We start from the raw sequence: 18,707 nt of genomic DNA, 5'->3' as shown, positions 1-18,707 counted from the left end.
CCAACGCAATCTCACAGCTCCCACACCGACCCGTGCGAGCTGCCAGTTAGCATGACGGGCAGCATGAGACACCCCCCACATCCCTCCGGCTCACAGCACTCAGAGACCCACATGGCCCCACAGCCCACCACCCTGAGTAGCATGCTGGAGGGACCCACTGGGCTACACGCTGAGAGCCCCCTAGCTAGGCACCTCCAAGCCAGAGCCTGCCTCTTGCACCCCACGCCGTCCCTCCTCCAACCCTCTGCCCCCCCACCCTTCTGCCCCGGTAACCTAGCCCTCTGCTCCCCCATCCCACCCAGACCCTGACCCCACGTTACAGCCCCATCCTGCACCCACATTCCCTCCAAGACCCCAGCCATGTGCCCCCGTCACCTCCCCCAAGCTCCCTTCTGCACCCAAACCCCATCTCCAACCCCGCTCCTCTTCCATTAATAGCATGGAAGGGAGGGGACCTCCAGCACCTCCCAAATTCATGGCGTGGCCTCCAGCAATAACGACTGTCCGGCCCTGGTGTAACACCAGCTTTTTGCAGAAGAGTCTCTTGCTCCAGAAGGAGCTGTCTACACGGCCCCCTTCTTGCACAACAAAACCCTCTTGCGCAATGCCGCTATGCCAATTATTTGCAGGAGTAACGGCATTGCACAAGAGGGGTGGTTCTTGCGCTAGAAGGGGCAGTGTAGACAAGGCCCGCATGCTGCAAAAATGGCAGCTCATTAGGTATGCAAATGAGGCTCGGAGATATTCCACACTTAACCTCATTTGCATATTTCTCGTGCAAGAAGCCACGAGGGTAGACATAGCCTTTGAGTTAGGTTTCAAGCATTAACCATTGTGAAAAGGGTTTAGTTAACTGAATGGCTAGACTGTGTGTGTGTGTGTGTGTGTGTGTGTGTGTGTGTGTGTGTGTGTGTGTGTGTGAGAGAGAGAGAGAGAGAGAGACAGAGAGATCAGGGTGATCCTGGGAGCAATTGTAACCTGCGATTTCGGGCTGAGCTCTACCACAGATTTCTATATAGGTCCTGCGATGACTCAGGAATCTAAGCCTGGAAGAGCAGTAGGTGCCCACATGGCAGCGTCTCAAAAGAGGCTTTGAATAACACTGTCCTTCAGGGCCTCTCTGATTTGCACTGCCGCTTGCTGTGCGCTCCTGATTGACCTGGTGTCCAGCTGCTCAAACTCGCTGCCTCAGCCCCCCACCTTGCCGGAGAAGCTTCACGCTGGAGGAGCACACAACACACTACCAATACAAAGGGAATGTTGTGGTCACTGAGGTCCAACCGAGTGAGGAGATGCCTGAACCGCCCCATCAAGCGTCCTAAGGCATACACCACCATTTGGCACTTGCTCACTGGTTATTGACCTCTTCCTTGCCGGGGGCCAGTCTGCCCAAGAAGGGCTTTGTGAGCCCTGAGACCAAGGGGAGGAGGAGGTTGGGCTACTGCTCCGGACTTAGGGCAGTAGGGACCTGGCTGCCAAGGAAGCAGGAGGCTCCCTGGAGCTAAAGCAGAGCTGGGGAAGGCAGGCAGGCAGGGCTAGGGGAGCACAATCCGAGTCAGCTCCCAGACTGCAGGGCCTGAGACAGGGCACACTGAGTAAACAACCACCCCCGGAAGGGGGCTCAGAGACTGATGTGGGCACTGCTGAAGGACGCTGTCCCGAAGAGGACGCCGTATCCGGGAGAGAGAGGGGAGACCCCACCAGAGGGAAGGCACCCAGCTCGCAAGAAAGCGCTAATCCCCAGGACAGACGGCTGGTGGCGCTGCGGTGGTGAGTCGACCCCCTCAAAGATGCATTCACAGCAGTGTTGTGAGCAGGACATGAGAAGGCATTCTTCCGCTCTACTCTGCGCTGATTAGGCCTCAGTTGGAGTATTGTGTCCAGTTCTGGGCACTGCATTTCAAGAAAGATGTGGAGAAACTGGAGAAGGTCCAGAGAAGAGCAACAAGAATGATTCAAGATCAAGAGAACATGAGCCGTGAGGGAAGACTGAAAGAACTGGGCTTGTTTAGTTTGGAAAGGAGAAGACTGAGAGGGGATGTGACAGCAATTTTCAAGTATCTAAGGGTACGTCTACACTACAGCGTTATTTTGAAATATCTTATTTTGAAATAACACATCTACACAAAAAGTGCATTTCAAATTTTGAACTAGCGCGTCCACACTGAGTGGACACTGAATTACATTGCAGGCTGGCCGAAACCAGGTCCAGCAGGGCATCAGGTCAGGAGTTTATTTGTGTGGCTGCTGCGTGAGGCTATCTGAGGCTTGTGCTTAAAGGAACCCCCACCCTGGGCAGCCAGTTCTCGGCTTGCCCTGCTTGCTTGCCTACCTCGCTGAGGGACAGCAGAGCATTTGTGTCTCTGCGTGCTCCGGTTGCCCTCAGTCGGGACACCACAGCACTCTGCAGCATGGAGCCGGAGCTGCCCCTGGGCACTCTGGTGCTTCTCATGAACATGTTGATGCGAGCCTGGCTGCACTTTCTGCAGGCTGCCATCCAGGATGTCCATCAGGGGGGCTGTCAGTATCCAGGAGGCCCTGAGGGAGAGCTTCCACCCTGAGGAGCACTAAGAGCCTCCCTGGTCTGCCCCACTGGGGGCTTGTGCCTCGTTCCTCCCTCACATCCTTCCACTTACCTCTTCCCTAACTCCCCTTCCTGATGTCAAATAAAATACATATATTTTCATGTATTTTCAACAAACTCTCTTTATTTAAAAAAAACTGGGGAGGGGGGACGAAACTGGTGAGACTGGGGAAAGGAGGCGGGAGAGGGGAGAAAAGAGGGTAGGAGAGGGGAGGGAGGTGGAAGGGGGAAGCAACAGGAAGAAGGGGGAGGGGAAGCTCAGGGCTCAGGTTTGGGGGTCTTGCCGGACCAACTTGATTTTCATGCGAACATGCTCCTGGGTTTGCATGTGGCCTTTGGTGGCCAGGCTGGCAGCTATCCTGCCATAGACGGCCACGTTACGCCATCTAGTGCGGAGATCATAGACGTTGGGGGCATCCCCCCTAAACTTAAGTAAGGTCCACCCTAATCTCCACCCTGAACCAGGAAGGCGCCCACCTTGTCCAGGCCCTGGCAGGATCCTGGGAGCTGGCAGACTGCTCCTGGGGGGCGGCGGAGGGCTGGCTGCCAGTGGCTTGCTGGCTCCTGTTTTGGGGCCACTGGGTCAGGGGCAGTGACTGCTGGCTCTGGGCTGGCTGGCTTGGAGCTGGCACAGGAACTGTGGCAGGAGTCTACCCCTTTAAGGGCTCCGGGGAGGGGTGGGAGGAAGAGGAGTGTTCTTGTTTGAGGCTGGAGTGGCCACCAGGGCACCCTGGGAAGGCTGGAGGCCCCCATTTCGAAATAAGTGTCCACACAGCTCTTATTTCGAATTAGCTATTTCGAATTTGGCGTTATTCCTTGTAGAATGAGGTTTACCAAATTCAAAATAAGTGCTCCATTATTTCGAATTTATTTTGAAATAGCGGTTTGGCTGTGTAGATGCTAGTAACGTTCATTCGAAATAACGGCTGTTATTTCAAATTAACTTTGATGTGTAGACATACCCTAAAAGGGCATCATAAGGAGGAGGGAGAAAACGTGTTCTTCTTGGCCACTGAGGGTAGGACAAGAAGCAATGGGCTTCAACTGCAGTAAGGGCGGTTTAGGTTGGACATTAGGAAAAACTTCCTAACTGGCAGGGTGGTTAGACACTGCAATATATTGCCTAGAGAGGTTGTGGAATCTCCATTACTGGAGATACTTAAGAGCAGGTTAGATGGACAGCTGTCAGGGATGGTCTAGACGGTGCTTGTTCCCGCCGTGAGGGCAGGGGCCTGGACTCAATGACCCCCTCAAAGTCCCTTCCGGTTCCAGTGTTCTGGGATTCTACTACGGCATCTGTGTGGGCAACCCGGGCACCCAAAGATTCAAACACGTTGCCTCCCCTTTACCGTACGCTAAGGGGGAGAGACTAGACGAGTGCTCTATGGGACGCTGCCGACGTGAGCCCACAAACACCTGCTGCAGAGTTTTGGACCCAGGGGACGCCGTTAGCAGAGCCCAGAATGGAAAGCGGCCCACGGTGCCTCGCTCTGGGAGTCGATGGGGCTGCGCTACTTCAGACGGCATTCGATTCTTCCCCGCAGTGAGGACACGCACATTCAACTTGGCGCCGTTGGGTGCTAGGAAACCAACCGTATTGGATTCCACCTTCTCTCGTAGTGTAGACGTGCCCCCCCATACAGTCTCACCATAAGCCGTAGCCTCAGCAAATTCTATCCACTTCCTGTCTGAGGCTGCACAATTCTTTATTAAATCAGTATGACATGCACTACGTCTCAAATCCACCTGTTTCTACTACAGTTGTCTCAAACGTTCTGGACAATGTGTCCCTTCCCTCCTCTCCCACCTGCACTCTCTGTATCCGCCCCAGGGCTTGGCGTGTCTCCATGGAATGGAGGTGTTTTATTCCCTTTCACTATCTCAAAGTTTATCAATTCCGTCTGATCTTTTACTGCCATGCTAGGACACATGTACCAAGAGAAGGAACGCGTTCCCCCATTCGAAAATTTCAGATGGACCTTTTCATTCTCCATGGTCCCTGTGTTTTGTTCCAACTTTTAACACCAATCCCTGAAACAACATAGGCCCCGCTCAGCTCCCCCATTAGAGGCTGTTCACTCCCCGGGGCCCTCGGTCTTTTCCAACTTTTAACACCAATCCCTGAAACAACATTGGCCCGAGCACCAGTCTGCAGCTTGTCGGTTGTGACAGTCCCACTAGTGTCTAAGGAATCGTCATTCACCTGCCCCTTCCTCCTCAGGGACAGCTGCCAGAGAGCGTCCGGCTCCCTTCTTGCATTACTGCACAAGCAAAGGGTTTGCTTCCCCTTGCGGAGTCGCTGACCCTGGGTGCGGACGGGGGCGCAACGATTGTCTTTCCCACTGACACTGCAGTGCTCTCCGAACGCTGGGCACCCTCCAGGCCACGTTCCCACCACATCTTGAGCAGTCCCCAACGTTTTCCCGACAAACTCTTGAGCTTTGCTTCTCCGTGCATCTTTCCTCCTTTGTCTGCTGTTCCCCTGACTGGCTGCTTGCCAGGTTTGTGCCACCGCCCAGTGTGGCAGGATCCCCTTTGCTTCCACCGTTTCCACGGGGTTGTGTGATTTCTGCTGCCAGGCCCAGTCTCACGGCGGTAGCCAGACTGAGAGCCATGTCTTCCCATAGCCCCTGGGCGGCTTTGGAGCGCTGGTGCCACGTACAAACCACAACAGCCCAGTGGGAAGTGTCCTCGCGCTTCCCCAGCACAAAGAGAGGGACCATCAGACCAGCAGCTGCCTCCCGCTGCCCGGACTGGAATCCCGCAGACACGCCTGCACCGAAGCAAAGGCACCACGGCAGTGATCTGCCGTCTGGAGCCTCCGCCAGGCTGCAGTCCCTGAATGCCCCACGTGCGTATGGAAAAAGCAGCTGTGCTATATCGGCAGATACAGCCTGGGCATGCGCCATTGGCCTTGACTGTTTCTCTGACACGGGCACACGTAGCACTGCCGGCACTGGGACACCAGCTCCTTCCTCCCCTCCCCGCTCCATTTCTCGTGGCCAGCCTGGCTGTAAGGGCTGGGGGCAGCGAGGGCTGGAGGCTGGAGCCAGACCCATGCGGATGGGAAATCAGGCGCACGTTGTGAACGGTGAGCGGGGTCAGCCCCGGAGCCATTGGCCAAGGGAGGGGCCGACTCCCCGCCACCGACTGTGGTACCGTGACGACTGGCTGCTCCTCGGCAAGATCTGCTCTGGGGTCATTCTGGGGCGCGCTGGGGCCTGAGAGGCACAGGGGGGCAGACCAGAGGTGCACAGTGGTCCCTTGGTCTTGGAGCCCATCCACCCGCTGCTGTCGGCGCCTGGGGGCGAGCACCGCATGGAGCACAGCGGGGCCCGTGTGACACGAGGCCTCCCGTGGCTACTGCCCCACCACTAAGAATCGAGCAGGTGGCTAGTCAATGCGCCCAACCCTGCTCCCCGGGAGGTCAGCGGGGGGCTTGGGCTGGGCGCAGTGGGTCAGACCGGGCTCCTTCCTGGGCGCCCTCTTTCAGTCTGTCAGCAGACACAGTCCCCTGCACCAACACTGGGAGCAACGATTCCGCCCGGCTCCGTCCAGTAACGTCCCTGGGGCAGCAGTGGCTGCTGCTCCCGTCCCGGCCACGTCCTGCCAGGCCACGGCGTCAGCTGCCGCTGTGACCGCTGGAGCTGCAAGCGCTCAGTGGGACCGGCTGGAATGTGGGGCGTGGGAAGGAGGCGCTGGGATGGGCCAGGCAGCTCTTCCCTGGCCCCAGGCTCCCTCCTCCCTGCACATAAAAGGCTCCTGGCTAGCAGGGAGAGGAGAAGGTGGGAAGAAGGCGAGTGCAGCGGCCACTGCAGAGACCAGCCCCAGCCATGGGGAGAGCTGCCCGGAAATGGCTCGTCCCGCTGCTCTGTCTAGCAGTAACGGTCTGTCAGGCTCAGGACACCTGCCCAGGTGAGGGACAGACAATCCCTGTTCACAGCTGCATTTCAGCCTCTGCTCCCTGCCCAGCTGGGCCCTGCAGAACTGGGAACTGGGCAGCAGTTCTGTGGTGCTTTGCCTGCTCGCGGTGCCATGTAACAGCTTCTTTGTACAAAACTACTTGGTACAATCTAACCTGTGTGGCAGAAGTGCACAGCACAGACTGGAGGGGTGCAAAAAACAGGCGCGGTTTTTGCAGATTATTTGGTGCAAATCTCTTCTTCTCCGGTAAGAGTCCTCAAAATTGGATTGCACCTCCTGTACCTCATCTTCATTTCCAAAATTCTAGCCTCTCTGTGTTGTAGCTGGGCTGTCTGTCTAAAGCTCCCAGCTCCTTTGTATCTTGGACCTAAATCATTTGAACATAGTGACTGACAGCCCCATGCAGTCTGCTAAGCCAAAGGCTAGAAAATGAAATGTCAGTCCTTAAATCCCTGTTTCATTAAAATAAACATGGCCGCCGCACTGTGCCGACAATCAACTGATCCGGCACAGCACGGTAGTCTAGACCCCGATCGGTCAGCTGGGAAAGCCTTTGCCGACCGATCCCTTATGCTTCGAGAAACGAGGCTTACAGCATAGGTGGCAAAGGCTTCCTCAGCCGACCAATCCGTGTCTAGACTACCGCGCTTTGCTGGAAGAGCTGATCGTCGGCACAGGGCGGCGGCCATACTTACTTTAATTAAGAGGGGATTATTTAAATCCCCTCTTCTTTGCCGATGCTGGGTAAACTAGTTTACATGGCTCCGTCAACGGACCCATGTGGTCTACACACCCTGTGTAATCCTATGACCTTATGGAGGATTTAGTCGAACGTGTGCAGACCTCATCCAGGCAAACTCTCTTTGAAGGGAAAGGGAGCCCTGCTGAATTAGGGTTGAATTCTGGTGTTGCAATCTCTGCTCCTGCTTTCTCATTTCATTTCCTGCAACTCATGGTCATTTGGAAAATCATTTGCTATGTACAATCTATGGCAGAATGCGCTAGGTTAGGAGGCAGTTTCTATATCACAGAAAATATTAATCCTCTCACATTTTCCTTGCCTCAAGTATTTCCAGTGTCCCTGTATTTCTCCACTGATGTCTCCATAGATAATTTTATATTTCACAAGGCGTATAATATAGGGAGGGCTCTGTTGGATTAAATTATATTCAATTCTTAAAAATGTCTTATCTGAGCTCATAGCGATTTTCAAATTAATTTACCTTTGGACATTTTCTTCCCTGAACAGCAGCTCTTTGTTTTTCTCTGTGGTTCATTCTCCTTTTGTGTCTCTGCAGTTAATTTCTCATGAACTAGTCCAATACCGCATCGGCTGGGTTGCAAACACTGCCCAGGCTTGTGGACATCAAAATTAACTCTGTAGTGATTTCTTTCAAACACAAGTTCTGAATAACTGCTTTTGAACTTTGGCTTTTACTGTAACGTAAAACCAAGATTAGCAGGAATGAGCCAACGTGCGGTATCAGAGCATTGTCACAAATGCGTAACTGGCGGGAATGGTGGGTTTATTGCTCATGGAGGAAAGAAAAGGCAGCAACTATCCAGGCTTTTGTTTGCTGGGTTTCTCCCGCTGGGTTTCCACAGAATGTTTCTGATTCGGAGAAACGAACGACCACAGATTACGGGTTCGTTTCTTTCCCCAGAGGTGAGCTTAGTGGGCCTCAACGGTACCGATCAAGTCTCCTTTCTACAAGGCTGCAGAGGAATTCCAGGCACTGTGGGGCCCAGAGGAGACCCAGGAGCTCCAGGAGTAAAAGGTGTGTTCCCGGTACTGAAGGGAGTAAGTCGTGGATGGTGCTGATGTAAATGGGAATTATTGTTGCAAGGTGCCCACATGCTGTCGTGGGAGTTCAGCGTTTCAGAATAACCAGGTTCTGAAATATTCTTCATTCCCTTTAGAGAGTATGACCCGCTAAGCCCCCTGGTTCTTTCCTCATCTCTGTCACTGCTTTGCTGTATGACCTTAGTCAAGTCACTTCCTTTGAGCCTCATTGTCCTCCTCTGTACAATGGGAATAACTATCCTTTGCTTCCCAGAGGTTTTGAGAGGCTCGTTTCAATGCTCTGAGAACTTTGCATGAAGGACTAGAGAAGAGTACAACGTGATTAGTATCACGAGCCATGGCACGTTGAATGGGTGCATGTAAGCATGATTGTTTACCAGCTTTGATTCCCACACTACAGCAAGATGTGCTTGTCCCACTGACTTCAATGGCCTTCCATGCAAACATCCCTGCTAGGGGATCCTGACGTGAGAGCAGGTGTCAGGGGGCCGGATGCAGATACGTTGTTTGAATTTCGACATGGATGGGTCATTGCAATTTGATCCCAGGGGGCAGGGGGATTCACATACTCAGTAATCAGGATTCAGTCAGTTTTCTGTGTTTGCAGGAGAACAGGGAAGCCAGGGGATCCCTGGAGAAGTGGGACGAACCGGCTCAAAAGGTAAAATAAAAAGGGCAAAAGAGCTTTGTTTTCCTATTATGTGACCTAAAAAGAGGAAATTTGTTTTGAATAAAATATTTAATTAGCGCTCTTTATCAAACACCAGTGCGTATAATATCTGGGCTCCAAAGCCACCCTGGCTTCCCTTCCCTCTATTTGACATCAAAGGGTTTATTATTCCACCACAACTTCTGTTCTGCTCCACAGCCGAGATCGGGGAATCTCTGACCAGCCTTTCCTGTTTTATCTTTTGTTCAACCAGGAGAAAGAGGTGCTGCTGGCCCCCCTGGACTGACAGGTGAGAGTCCTGCCATGGTTCTTCTCGCTGCGGAGCCAGGCACCCTGTGGTGGTGTTCACGGTGACAGAGGACTTGAGACCTACAGTCTCCCTGCGCTGTTTCGTTGGACTCTTTTCCCTTCCAGCTTCTTGAAAGCAAAAGCTGAAATGGAATCGGTGCCAGTTGAACAAGATGTGTCCTCGTGTCTTTCCCTAATTGTCAAATAAAAAAAAGCGGTCTTCCAGAAGGAAGAGTAGGAACATTTCAAAACGGTGAATGAAATATTAGCTGGAAAATTGTCACCGAGCTCCAATTACAATGTCCAATATGTCACAACGTCCTTCGCAGGCACAGGAAATAGGTCCCACTGCAGAGTAGTAGACAAAGCCTAAGCCTGTTTCAGTTCAGCCAGTGCAGAAGACGAGATGAACGCAGTACTGCCAACCCCAGATGATTGAATATCTTGTTCAAAAGCTTCAGAGGGGGAGCCGAGGGAGCCCGTAACAGGAAAAACTTCAATAGTCTGGCAGCACCTTAAAGATTAACAAAACCTGTAGTTGGGATCACGAGCTTTCGTGGGCACAGCCCACTTCTTCAGATGACCAGAGTGTTGGAAGTCCAGATCCAAGAATAAATAAGGGAAGGTGGGAACGAAGGAGAAGGAAAAAAAATGGAGGGGAGGAAGAAAATAGAGACAGCGAGTAGATAAGCTACAGAGGGATAGCTGAGTTATTCTGTCACAGGAAAGACTTAAAAAACAGCCCCCAAAAAGGGGCTACTAGACTATTCGTTCTTTAAATCATGATGTTATGGACAAATAATAGTCTTGGTGTTCTTTTCATTTGCTTTCTCCATTTTCAGTGTCTATCTTTGATAATATTTGATAATAAAGGGTTTATTATTCCAACACAACTTCTGTTCTGCTCCACAACCAAAATCGGGGAATCTCTGTCCAGCCTTTCCTATTTTATCTTTTGTTCGTCCAGGAGAAAGAGGTGCTGCTGGCCCCCCTGGACTGAAAGGTGAGAGTCCTGCCGTGGTTCTTCTCCTCTGTGTCTCCCTTGAACAGCCCAATGACAATGAAAATGATGTTCTGAAATGGACAGTTGGAAACATTTTTCTGCTTTGCTGAAAGTTTCTGACAAAACATATTTTGTTGAGTAAAATATTAGCTGGAAAATTTTCCCAGTTCTAATTATAATCTCTGATGCTCTATGTCATAAGGTCCCATGCAGTCATGGGAAATAGGCCCAAAATGCAGTGTAGACATAGCCAAAGCCTATTTCAGTTCCGCCAGTGCAGAAGGAAAGATACATGCATGTTGCCAAGCCCTAATAACTGACTATCTTGAGTCAGATTCACAAAAAATCAGGGGACTGCTCTTAGAATCATGATATTATGGACAGATAACAGACTTGGTTTTCTTTTGATTTGCTTTCTGTTTACAGTGTTTAGGTTCTACCAGGGTCACATTTTTAAGCATCCTCCACAGCCTCAAGGGCTATAAAACAGCTTTTCCTTTAAGAACGAAGGCTGTAATGATCTCAGACCCATATGGTCCCAGCATGTCGGGCTTTCAGGAAAACAATAATTATCATGAAACTCGTGACAAAACCGTATGAGTCGGCAACACTGTAAATGCGTCACCTGAGCCCCACTAAACACCAACATTAACAGATTGCTCAGAGTGTAAGGGGTGCATGGCTTTCTCCTAGCCCCGTGCACAATTACACCCACGTGATTGCTGTGGTGAGAGGTTGAATTATGCAGGTGGCATCTAGGCAAAACACGGATTTTACACTGAGTTCTATTTTTAGGAAGTCAAGGAGCCCCGGGGGACCCTGGACCCGCTGGAATACCCGGTGAGACCCTCTGCACTCTCCCTTGTACTGTGCGCATCATTGTAGTTTCATTTCTTCAGCTTGAGGAGCTCTCGTCTTGGCTAGTTATCACGTCCACAGTATCAAGATCACTGATTGTTCTGTGAGATTTGGGCTTTACAAAGGGAGAAATAGCCCTGCCTGCAGAAACAGGTGCCATCCATGTTTTGTAACATCCAAACCAACGCTAGGCAGAGCACCCTTGGTGTTAAAGAGAACAGCTGAAATGTAAGTGAAATCTTTAGATCTGGATGTGTATCCTGAAGAAGGTTACTGTCTCCTACCTCCCTTGTATTTCCAATGTACTGAGACTATGAATCACAAGAAATGGATTGTATTTAGATGTCCGGTTAAAGGAACTACCTTTTATTTATCAGGACTTTAATGGATATTCTCCCATTGACACTTGGATTTTTTTTAAATACATTGAATCAAATTCACAGCTAGCGTAATCATATGCAACTCCCCTGACTTCCTTTGCATTGCTCCTATGAACTGACCGGTAATTAATTAAGTTTGTTAAAAACCTATTTTTAGCAATGCAAGAAGGAGCCTCATGAGAAGATTACAAAACAGTGTTGGCTATATAATGCGAGCTGTATTGATGGCTCAGGTTAGAAGACTCAGAGCCCAGATGTGTGTGATTCCATTTCCACTTGTTTTTTATTTATAAGCCTTTTCAGCATAACTACTACTTCGCTATCCCGGCAGTCACTGTAGCCAACTGCATAGTTTAGAAGACAAAAGATAATTTTCTGGATACATTTAACTTTCCATTGTGTTTCTTTTCATGTCCAGCGGAGGCAGACCTCTATAAAATGCAGTGTCAGAAAGGTGAGAATTTCTTATGACACTAAATGTTGTCTCATTCCATCCAGAGAAGTGAACATGAAAACCCATTGGCACCAAACAAATTGAAAAAAAAAACCCCACATCTCTGCTTGACCCATTTTCTTATTCTCAGACGATCAGCAAAGAGATTTCAGTCTATAAAAATGAGTGCAGTTACAGTTAAGAAGTGGCCTGTGAATTAATGTGGAGACATGTCTCAAATGATCCGTGCACTGGCAAACTGTTTCTTGAGTATTCCTGGGAGAATCTGACATTCTTTGGGGGAAAACGGTCACCCGAGTGACATGATAACTTGAAGCCCTTCTGGCTCAAACATGGATTTCAAATGGCTGTACGGGCATTTGCAGTTTAACTCCTTGTGCACATGTCAATTCCCATGAGTTTTCAAGGTGTTCTCACAAGGAACATGTCGGGTTGGGCACATGTGTCTGCAGGGAGCAGGAAAAGTCTAGCTATGTACATATGCTGCTGCTCTGCTGGTTCTCCAACGCTGGAACACAGAGAGACCACAATCTACTTCACAGGACATTACCCAGTTCCCATACACTGCTGTGTGGGGGAGACAGGGCCGGCTCGAGCCATTCATGCTCCCCAGGCAGCGGGCACACGACACATGCGCGGCTCCGCCCCTGGGCGCATAACGCATGCACAGCCCTACCCCCCGGTGCACCTTACAGCTGCAATCAGGGGCACGGTGCCTGATTGCAGCTCTAAGGGGTGCCACCCGGTATCCGGCCCCATACACTCAGTTCCCATACACTGCTGTGTGGAGGGGAGGAGAAGATGCCTCAAAGAGTCTTTTCCAGTTACATGATTCTCTAGTTGATTTGGCCCTCAGTGCACCACAAAGCAGCCTATGAATCCTGCTCTGAGCAGAGTCAAACAACCAATTACAAATTGCAATTCCTTTTCACCCAGGAGCAAAGAGCTGCAAGGAGCTGTTAGCCAGAGGGAACCACATGAGCGGCTGGTACACCATCTACCCCCACGACTGTCACGCCATGATCGTGCTGTGTGACATGTACACAGATGGTGGAGGATGGATTGTAAGAACACCGCATAATGAAGCTCACTAAACATTTTTTCTTGAACAACCACCAATTTCCAGGCCCGGGATGGGAGGTGCCCTTAGCCAGGGGGCTGTAGCTCGGTGAAAAGCACGAGGGCACAGACTCTGATGCTGTGAGCTCACCCCGCTTAGCTGAACAAAACCACGGACACTCTGCGGGCCCTGCCAACCCCCCAACCCTCCCCAAAGTCTCTAGACACCTGGGCAGTGGGCACAAGGGGTTTCATGGAGGGAGCCTGGAGCCTTAGAACCAAAAGACCCCGTCTGAGGGGACATTTGTCACTGGTACGACACAGGTCCCCGGATTCCCCCTTCTGGCTGTTCTCTGCCCGGCTCCCGGAGCCTCCTCAATAGGGGCTGGAACCAGGATTCCTGCTTCCTTCCACGCTAGCCACAGGCCAGCGGCATCGGCTGCTGCATCGCTCTGGCAGCTTGTGCCTGAGTGGAGAGAGCGTTCTAGGGAGCCGAGGCGACAAAGGGTTTGACCCCTGTATATACGTCCCACTGACACTCTGCTGTGCCTGTGACTGTCCCAGGAGAGCCTCAGGAACCCGATGAAGATCAGGGCCCCATGGTGGCGGGGGCTGGACAAAGACGGACCGAGAGACAGTCCCTGTCCTCAAGAGCTCACAGTCTCTGCAGACAGGGCAGGCAGAGGGGTGACAGAGGGCCGAGGCCGTGGGACTTACCCAAATGGCAGAACTGGGTGTAGAACCGAGTCCTGATTGCCAGGCCAGGGCTGTACACTTTGGAGCACGTGACCCTTTGTTGCTGCCAAGCTACACTGTGATCCTCCGGACAAGCCCTCTGCGCTAGTCCCCTCAGGCTGAACTGGAGCTGACACTGTCCGTCTCCCCAACGCTTTGCTGCCTCGGGGTTTCCAGTCTCACACTCTGTGTGGAAGGGTGACAAAGTGGGGTTTCCAGCTAAGAGTCTCCCGTTCCCCTGCAGGTGTTCCAGAGACGGGCGGACGGCTCCGTGGATTTTTACCGGGACTTGAAGTCGTACAAGACGGGATTCGGCAACCAGCTGTCAGAATTCTGGCTGGGGAACGACAACATCCACCTGCTGACGTCCCAAGGTATAGACATCAGTGATGCTTCCTTTCCCTAACAGCCCCCCACGCAGTCACAAGAATCAGAGGGTGAAATTTTGTGATGCATGTGAGGCAGGCGATCAAACGAGATGGCCATAATGGTGCCTACAAAGTGGGGCCTGGATTGAGCTTCAAGCCTTGAGTGGCTATAAAAACCATCCATAACAGTAATAAATAAATTTGCTGTAAACTGTTCTCTCAAGGAGCCCAGGAGCTGCGTGTTGATCTCAGGGATTTTGATGACAACGATCAATATGCCAAGTTTGCGTCATTCAAAATTGCAGGCGAGTCTGGCAACTATAAGCTGACCCTTGGATCCTTTCTAGGAGGCACAGCAGGTAGGTTCCAGGAGGGTCCTTTATGGCGGGTGGCAGATGGAAACGTGGAAAGCGAAAGGGACGCAGGATACTCGGTGGCAGAAGCAAATGGGAAAGGGGAGAAGGAGCTGACGTGGTATATCTAGATGTCAGTAAAGCGATTGTTACAGTCTCACGTGACCTCTCGATTATCAAACTAGGAAAATGCAATCTAGCTACAGCTCCTATAAGGTGGGTGCATCGGTGGCTGGGCAACCCGTCTCAGAAAGCATTATCGATGGTTCCCGTCATGCTGCAAGGACACAGTGATATGCGATGGGACTGGTTCTGGTCAATATCTTCATCCAGGGTTTAGGCCCTGGCACAGAGAGTACACCTACGAGGGTTACAGACTATCCCAAGCTGGGAGAGGCTGCACATGCTTTGGAGAATAGGATTGTATTTCAAAATGATCCAGACAACCCGAAGAAATAGTCTGAGGTCAATAGAATCAACATCAGTGAGGACAAATCCACTGCAGTCCACTGAGGGAGGAACAGTCCGTTGCACACACATAAGTGGGAAGTGTCCCTCCAGGAACGAGTGCTGAGGAAAAGGGGAAGCAGTAGATGTGATATCCTTTGATTCGATAAAATCCCACATGCCGTTTGGAATAAGCCCGGGGGGGAGGGCGGTTGCTCCTGATGATCATTCTGCAAGGGACATCCCTGCCTAAAGGTCACAAGGAAGAGAGAGAACATGCCTGTATCCTGGTGGGAAGCTGCTTGCTGCCTATGGGCTCTTCTCCCTTCGGGCTGCAGGAGCCAGCTCATCATGGGACCACACGTCACAACCGCTTCCCAAGATTTCCTGTTGGGCAGGGTCAATTCCAGATTCCTTCCCAGCTCGCTTGCCCGCGTCTCTGCAGTGACGCGTGGGATGCCCTGTTGTTTTGGCTCCCTGTGATAGCTGCCCATGTCTTCGTTTGGGCCGCTGTCACTGGGCGCTCGGGTCATTTCCCCTTCATTAGGGCTGAGGAAAGTGCCCTCTGAAGAGCTTCTGTGTGGGTGACTTTACCCTGACATTGGTGGAGTCAGTGTAGGTGGGAAATGTTTAACCCTTTCTCCTGAGGAGCACAAATTCTCCATGGCTCCCCCCAGCCTTTGCGAGTACTAGGAACACAGCTTTGATGGCAGCTCCATACTCTGATCATTTGTCTAGTAATGGTGCAGCAACCTGCCAATTATCTGCCAATATTTAGTTGTTCATCCAGTGAGGAGTTGGTGATCACTGGGTAGCTGAAACAGTTCAACTTTTAAAGTACTTCCAGCTGGTTTGAATTTAAGGTAATGGAAGGATCGTGTGGAAACCTCTGTCCTAATACAACTGTTTTCTTAATATTGATGCTGAGAGCAAATGCATGATAAGCTCTTGCAAGGTGGCCCAGTTCTTGTCTTCAATCTTCACTGCGGGCTACGAGTGGCAGCAGCAGCAGGGAATGCAGTTTCCACAATTAGCAGCTCTTTGGCTTTGGTCTATGACTTAAGTTGTGACAAGTTGAAGAGTTTCCCATCTAATCTTGTGTGGAGATGCTCTCAGGACTTGGCCTGGTGAAAATATTCCCCACTGGAAGTAGAACTGCCGTCTCACTCCTGAACCCGGAGAGATTTCTGCTGCTGGGTACCTTGGGAAATTTAGCAACCACCTGCAGAATTGCGAGACCGGCTGTGGCAACTCAACTGTAAACGTGAAAAATAAGAGATTCTCTCACCTAGTTTGTCTCTGTACAAACCTATAATAGAGAAATGCAATTGTTTCCACAGGGGATTCCTTCTCTTCTCACAATGGCGCGATGTTTACAACCCGTGATCATGACGTCGATAATTCTCCATATAACTGCGCTATATCCTATTACGGAGGCTGGTGGTACAAGAACTGTCTCCTATCCAACCTGAATGGATTATACCTGAAAGGCGACCATGAAACTCCTGGTGATGGGGTGAACTGGAATTCTGGCAAAGGATTAAAATACTCCTACAAGACGTCTGAGATGAAAATTAGGCCTGTGTAACCAATCAGGGAGTTAGTTACCATGATTATACTTAGCTCTTCTATAGCAATAATAGGCTTGTGATAATAACCATTTATCTGGAGATGACACTACAGACCTTCTCTTTAGGCGCCAGCCCGTGGGCGCATGTGGAACCCACCCCCCTAGCGTGATCACTGTCCCACGGAGCGGCACTTAGACCACTCCCAGCGAGAGGGAAGAACAAGGGAGCTCTACAGCCAAAGCCAGTGCAGTGCAGCAGGACTAGAACGGATTAAAAATGATAAAAATGGTTTTGTGAAGAAAAATTGAATGTCGAAGTGAATTCATTTCATATGGTTCTATAGTGACTCGTCTTTGCTTTTGGGGTTGTTCTTTTTTTCAATTTTAGGAGATTTTTTAACAATTCCTCTCCTTGCTAGAAAGTATCAGAAGATGCTATTTTCTTTTCTCATTTCCCAAAAATGTAGCTTTCTATAAAGAAAAAAATATGGTCATTATCATGTCAATATTTTCAACGATTGCTCAATAAAATATTTTATGATTTATTCCCTGCCAAGCAATACATGGCGATGTCAGTGATAATTCACGGAAATGCCCCGGTGCTTTTAAAATCTCAGTTTGCAAACTGCCGGCCAGGGCTGTCTCGGCCCTGTCTCCTTTCCCGGCCGGCTCTCTGCTGTCTGGTGATTCCATTCCTGGCAGCTCCTAGCACTGCCACGCCCTTCTTCCCGGGCTGCGCCACTCGGTACCCGCAGATGCTGCATCCGCCCCGGGAACCTTCCCCTGGGTGGATAAAGCAAAGGCGGCTGGAGGGTTGCCCCATTTCACATTGGTTTGTGCCCACAAGACTGGTCTGCAGCGCTCACGCCCGAGGGCCCGGCCCTGCATTGTTACATGGGGGGCAGAGGCCCCCGGGTTGGAGGGGACGTTCGTTGTCTGGCTCCCGGGGGCGCACGAGGGGGCGCGACCTCGGCCAGCAGTGTCCTGGCTGGGGAAGGGGCCAGTCTGACCATGTGGTGCCAAGGAGCGCGCAGAGCAATCTCAGGCCAGGCCGAGACTAGAAAGTCCCAGGGCTGAGCCCGAGCCTGCAGGGCCTTGAGGGGCAGGACTGGCCGCCCCTCCCTCGCCCGGGGCTCTGGTGCCCGGGGAAGGTCGAACGGTCACAAGGCCCACACCCAAGCCCCTCCCACTCCACGTGCCCGTAGCCGGGGAACAAGCCCAGGGGCCCGAAGAAGCTTTTAATTCGTCCTTGCCGCTGCGCCGCCAGCTCGGCTCCCGTCTCTCCCCGGGGCCCCGGCCGAGCCCAGGCCCTGCCCTCTGCTCCCGCCGGCCCAGGCCCCGCACCAGCCACAGTCTGCACCCGCTGTGGCAGCAGAGCCGGCGTCCGCTTGCTTGCCTACCTCGCTGAGGGACAGCAGAGCATTTGTGTCTCTGCGTGCTCCGGTTGCCCTCAGTCGGGACACCACAGCACTCTGCAGCATGGAGCCGGAGCTGCCCCTGGGCACTCTGGTGCTTCTCGTGAACATGTTGATGCGAGCCTGGCTGCACTTTCTGCAGGCTGCCATCCAGGATGTCCATCGGGGGGCTGTCAGTATCCAGGAGGCCCTGAGGGAGAGCTTCCACCCTGAGGAGCACTAAGAGCCTCCCTGGTCTGCCCCACTGGGGGCTTGTGCCTCGTTCCTCCCTCACAGGCCTAACCCCCCTTCCTAATGTCAAATAAAATACACGTAATTTCAAGAACACAAACTCTCTTTATTTAAAAAAACTGGGGAGGGGGGACAAAACTGGTGAGACTGGGGAAAGGAGGCAGGAGAGGGGAGAAAAGAGGGTAGGAGAGGGGAGGGGGAAACCTGGGAGGAGGGAGGTGGAAGGGGGAAGCAACAGGAAGAAGGAGGAGGGGAAGCTCAGGGCTCAGGTTTGGGGGTCTTGCCGGACCAACTTGATTTTCATGCGAACATGCTCCTGGGTTTGCATGTGGCCTTTGGTGGCCAGGCTGGCAGCTATCCTGCCATAGACGGCCACGTTACGCCATCTAGTGCAGAGATCATGGACGTTATTCCTTGTAGAATGAGGTTTACCAAATTCAAAATAAGTGCTCCACTATTTCGAATTTATTTTGAAATAGCGGTTTGGCTGTGTAGATGCTAGTAACGTTCATTCGAAATAACGGCTGTTATTTCAAATTAACCTTGATGTGTAGACATACCCTA

General features: G+C 51.6%; 1 protein-coding gene across 2 annotated transcripts; it reads left to right on the top strand.

Moving 5' to 3' along the window:
* Positions 1–5,943: 5,943 nt before the first annotated feature.
* Positions 5,944–16,927, top strand: LOC149521729 (ficolin-2-like). 2 transcript variants are annotated; one of them, XM_089772915.1, is made up of 10 exons: positions 5,944–6,499; positions 8,173–8,286; positions 8,920–8,973; positions 10,238–10,273; positions 11,078–11,125; positions 11,930–11,965; positions 12,902–13,029; positions 14,004–14,133; positions 14,352–14,486; positions 16,268–16,927. In XM_089772915.1, the coding sequence occupies exons 1-10, from the start codon at positions 6,418–6,420 to the stop codon at positions 16,513–16,515; spliced, it is 1,011 nt and encodes a 336-aa protein (XP_089629041.1). In that variant the 5' UTR covers positions 5,944–6,417; the 3' UTR covers positions 16,516–16,927. The 2 variants fall into 2 exon arrangements, with proteins under 2 accessions (XP_089629041.1, XP_089629042.1); XM_089772916.1 differs by lacking the exon at positions 11,078–11,125 and adding an exon at positions 9,236–9,271 and having other exon boundaries at positions 10,238–10,279.
* The last annotated feature ends 1,780 nt before the right edge of the window (positions 16,928–18,707 follow it).

Source organism: Pelodiscus sinensis, chromosome 23, assembly GCF_052426305.1.
Source record: "Pelodiscus sinensis isolate ZL-2025 chromosome 23, ASM5242630v1, whole genome shotgun sequence".
NCBI lineage: Eukaryota > Metazoa > Chordata > Testudines > Trionychidae > Pelodiscus > Pelodiscus sinensis.
This window is presented reverse-complemented; position numbering and strand designations above follow the sequence as displayed.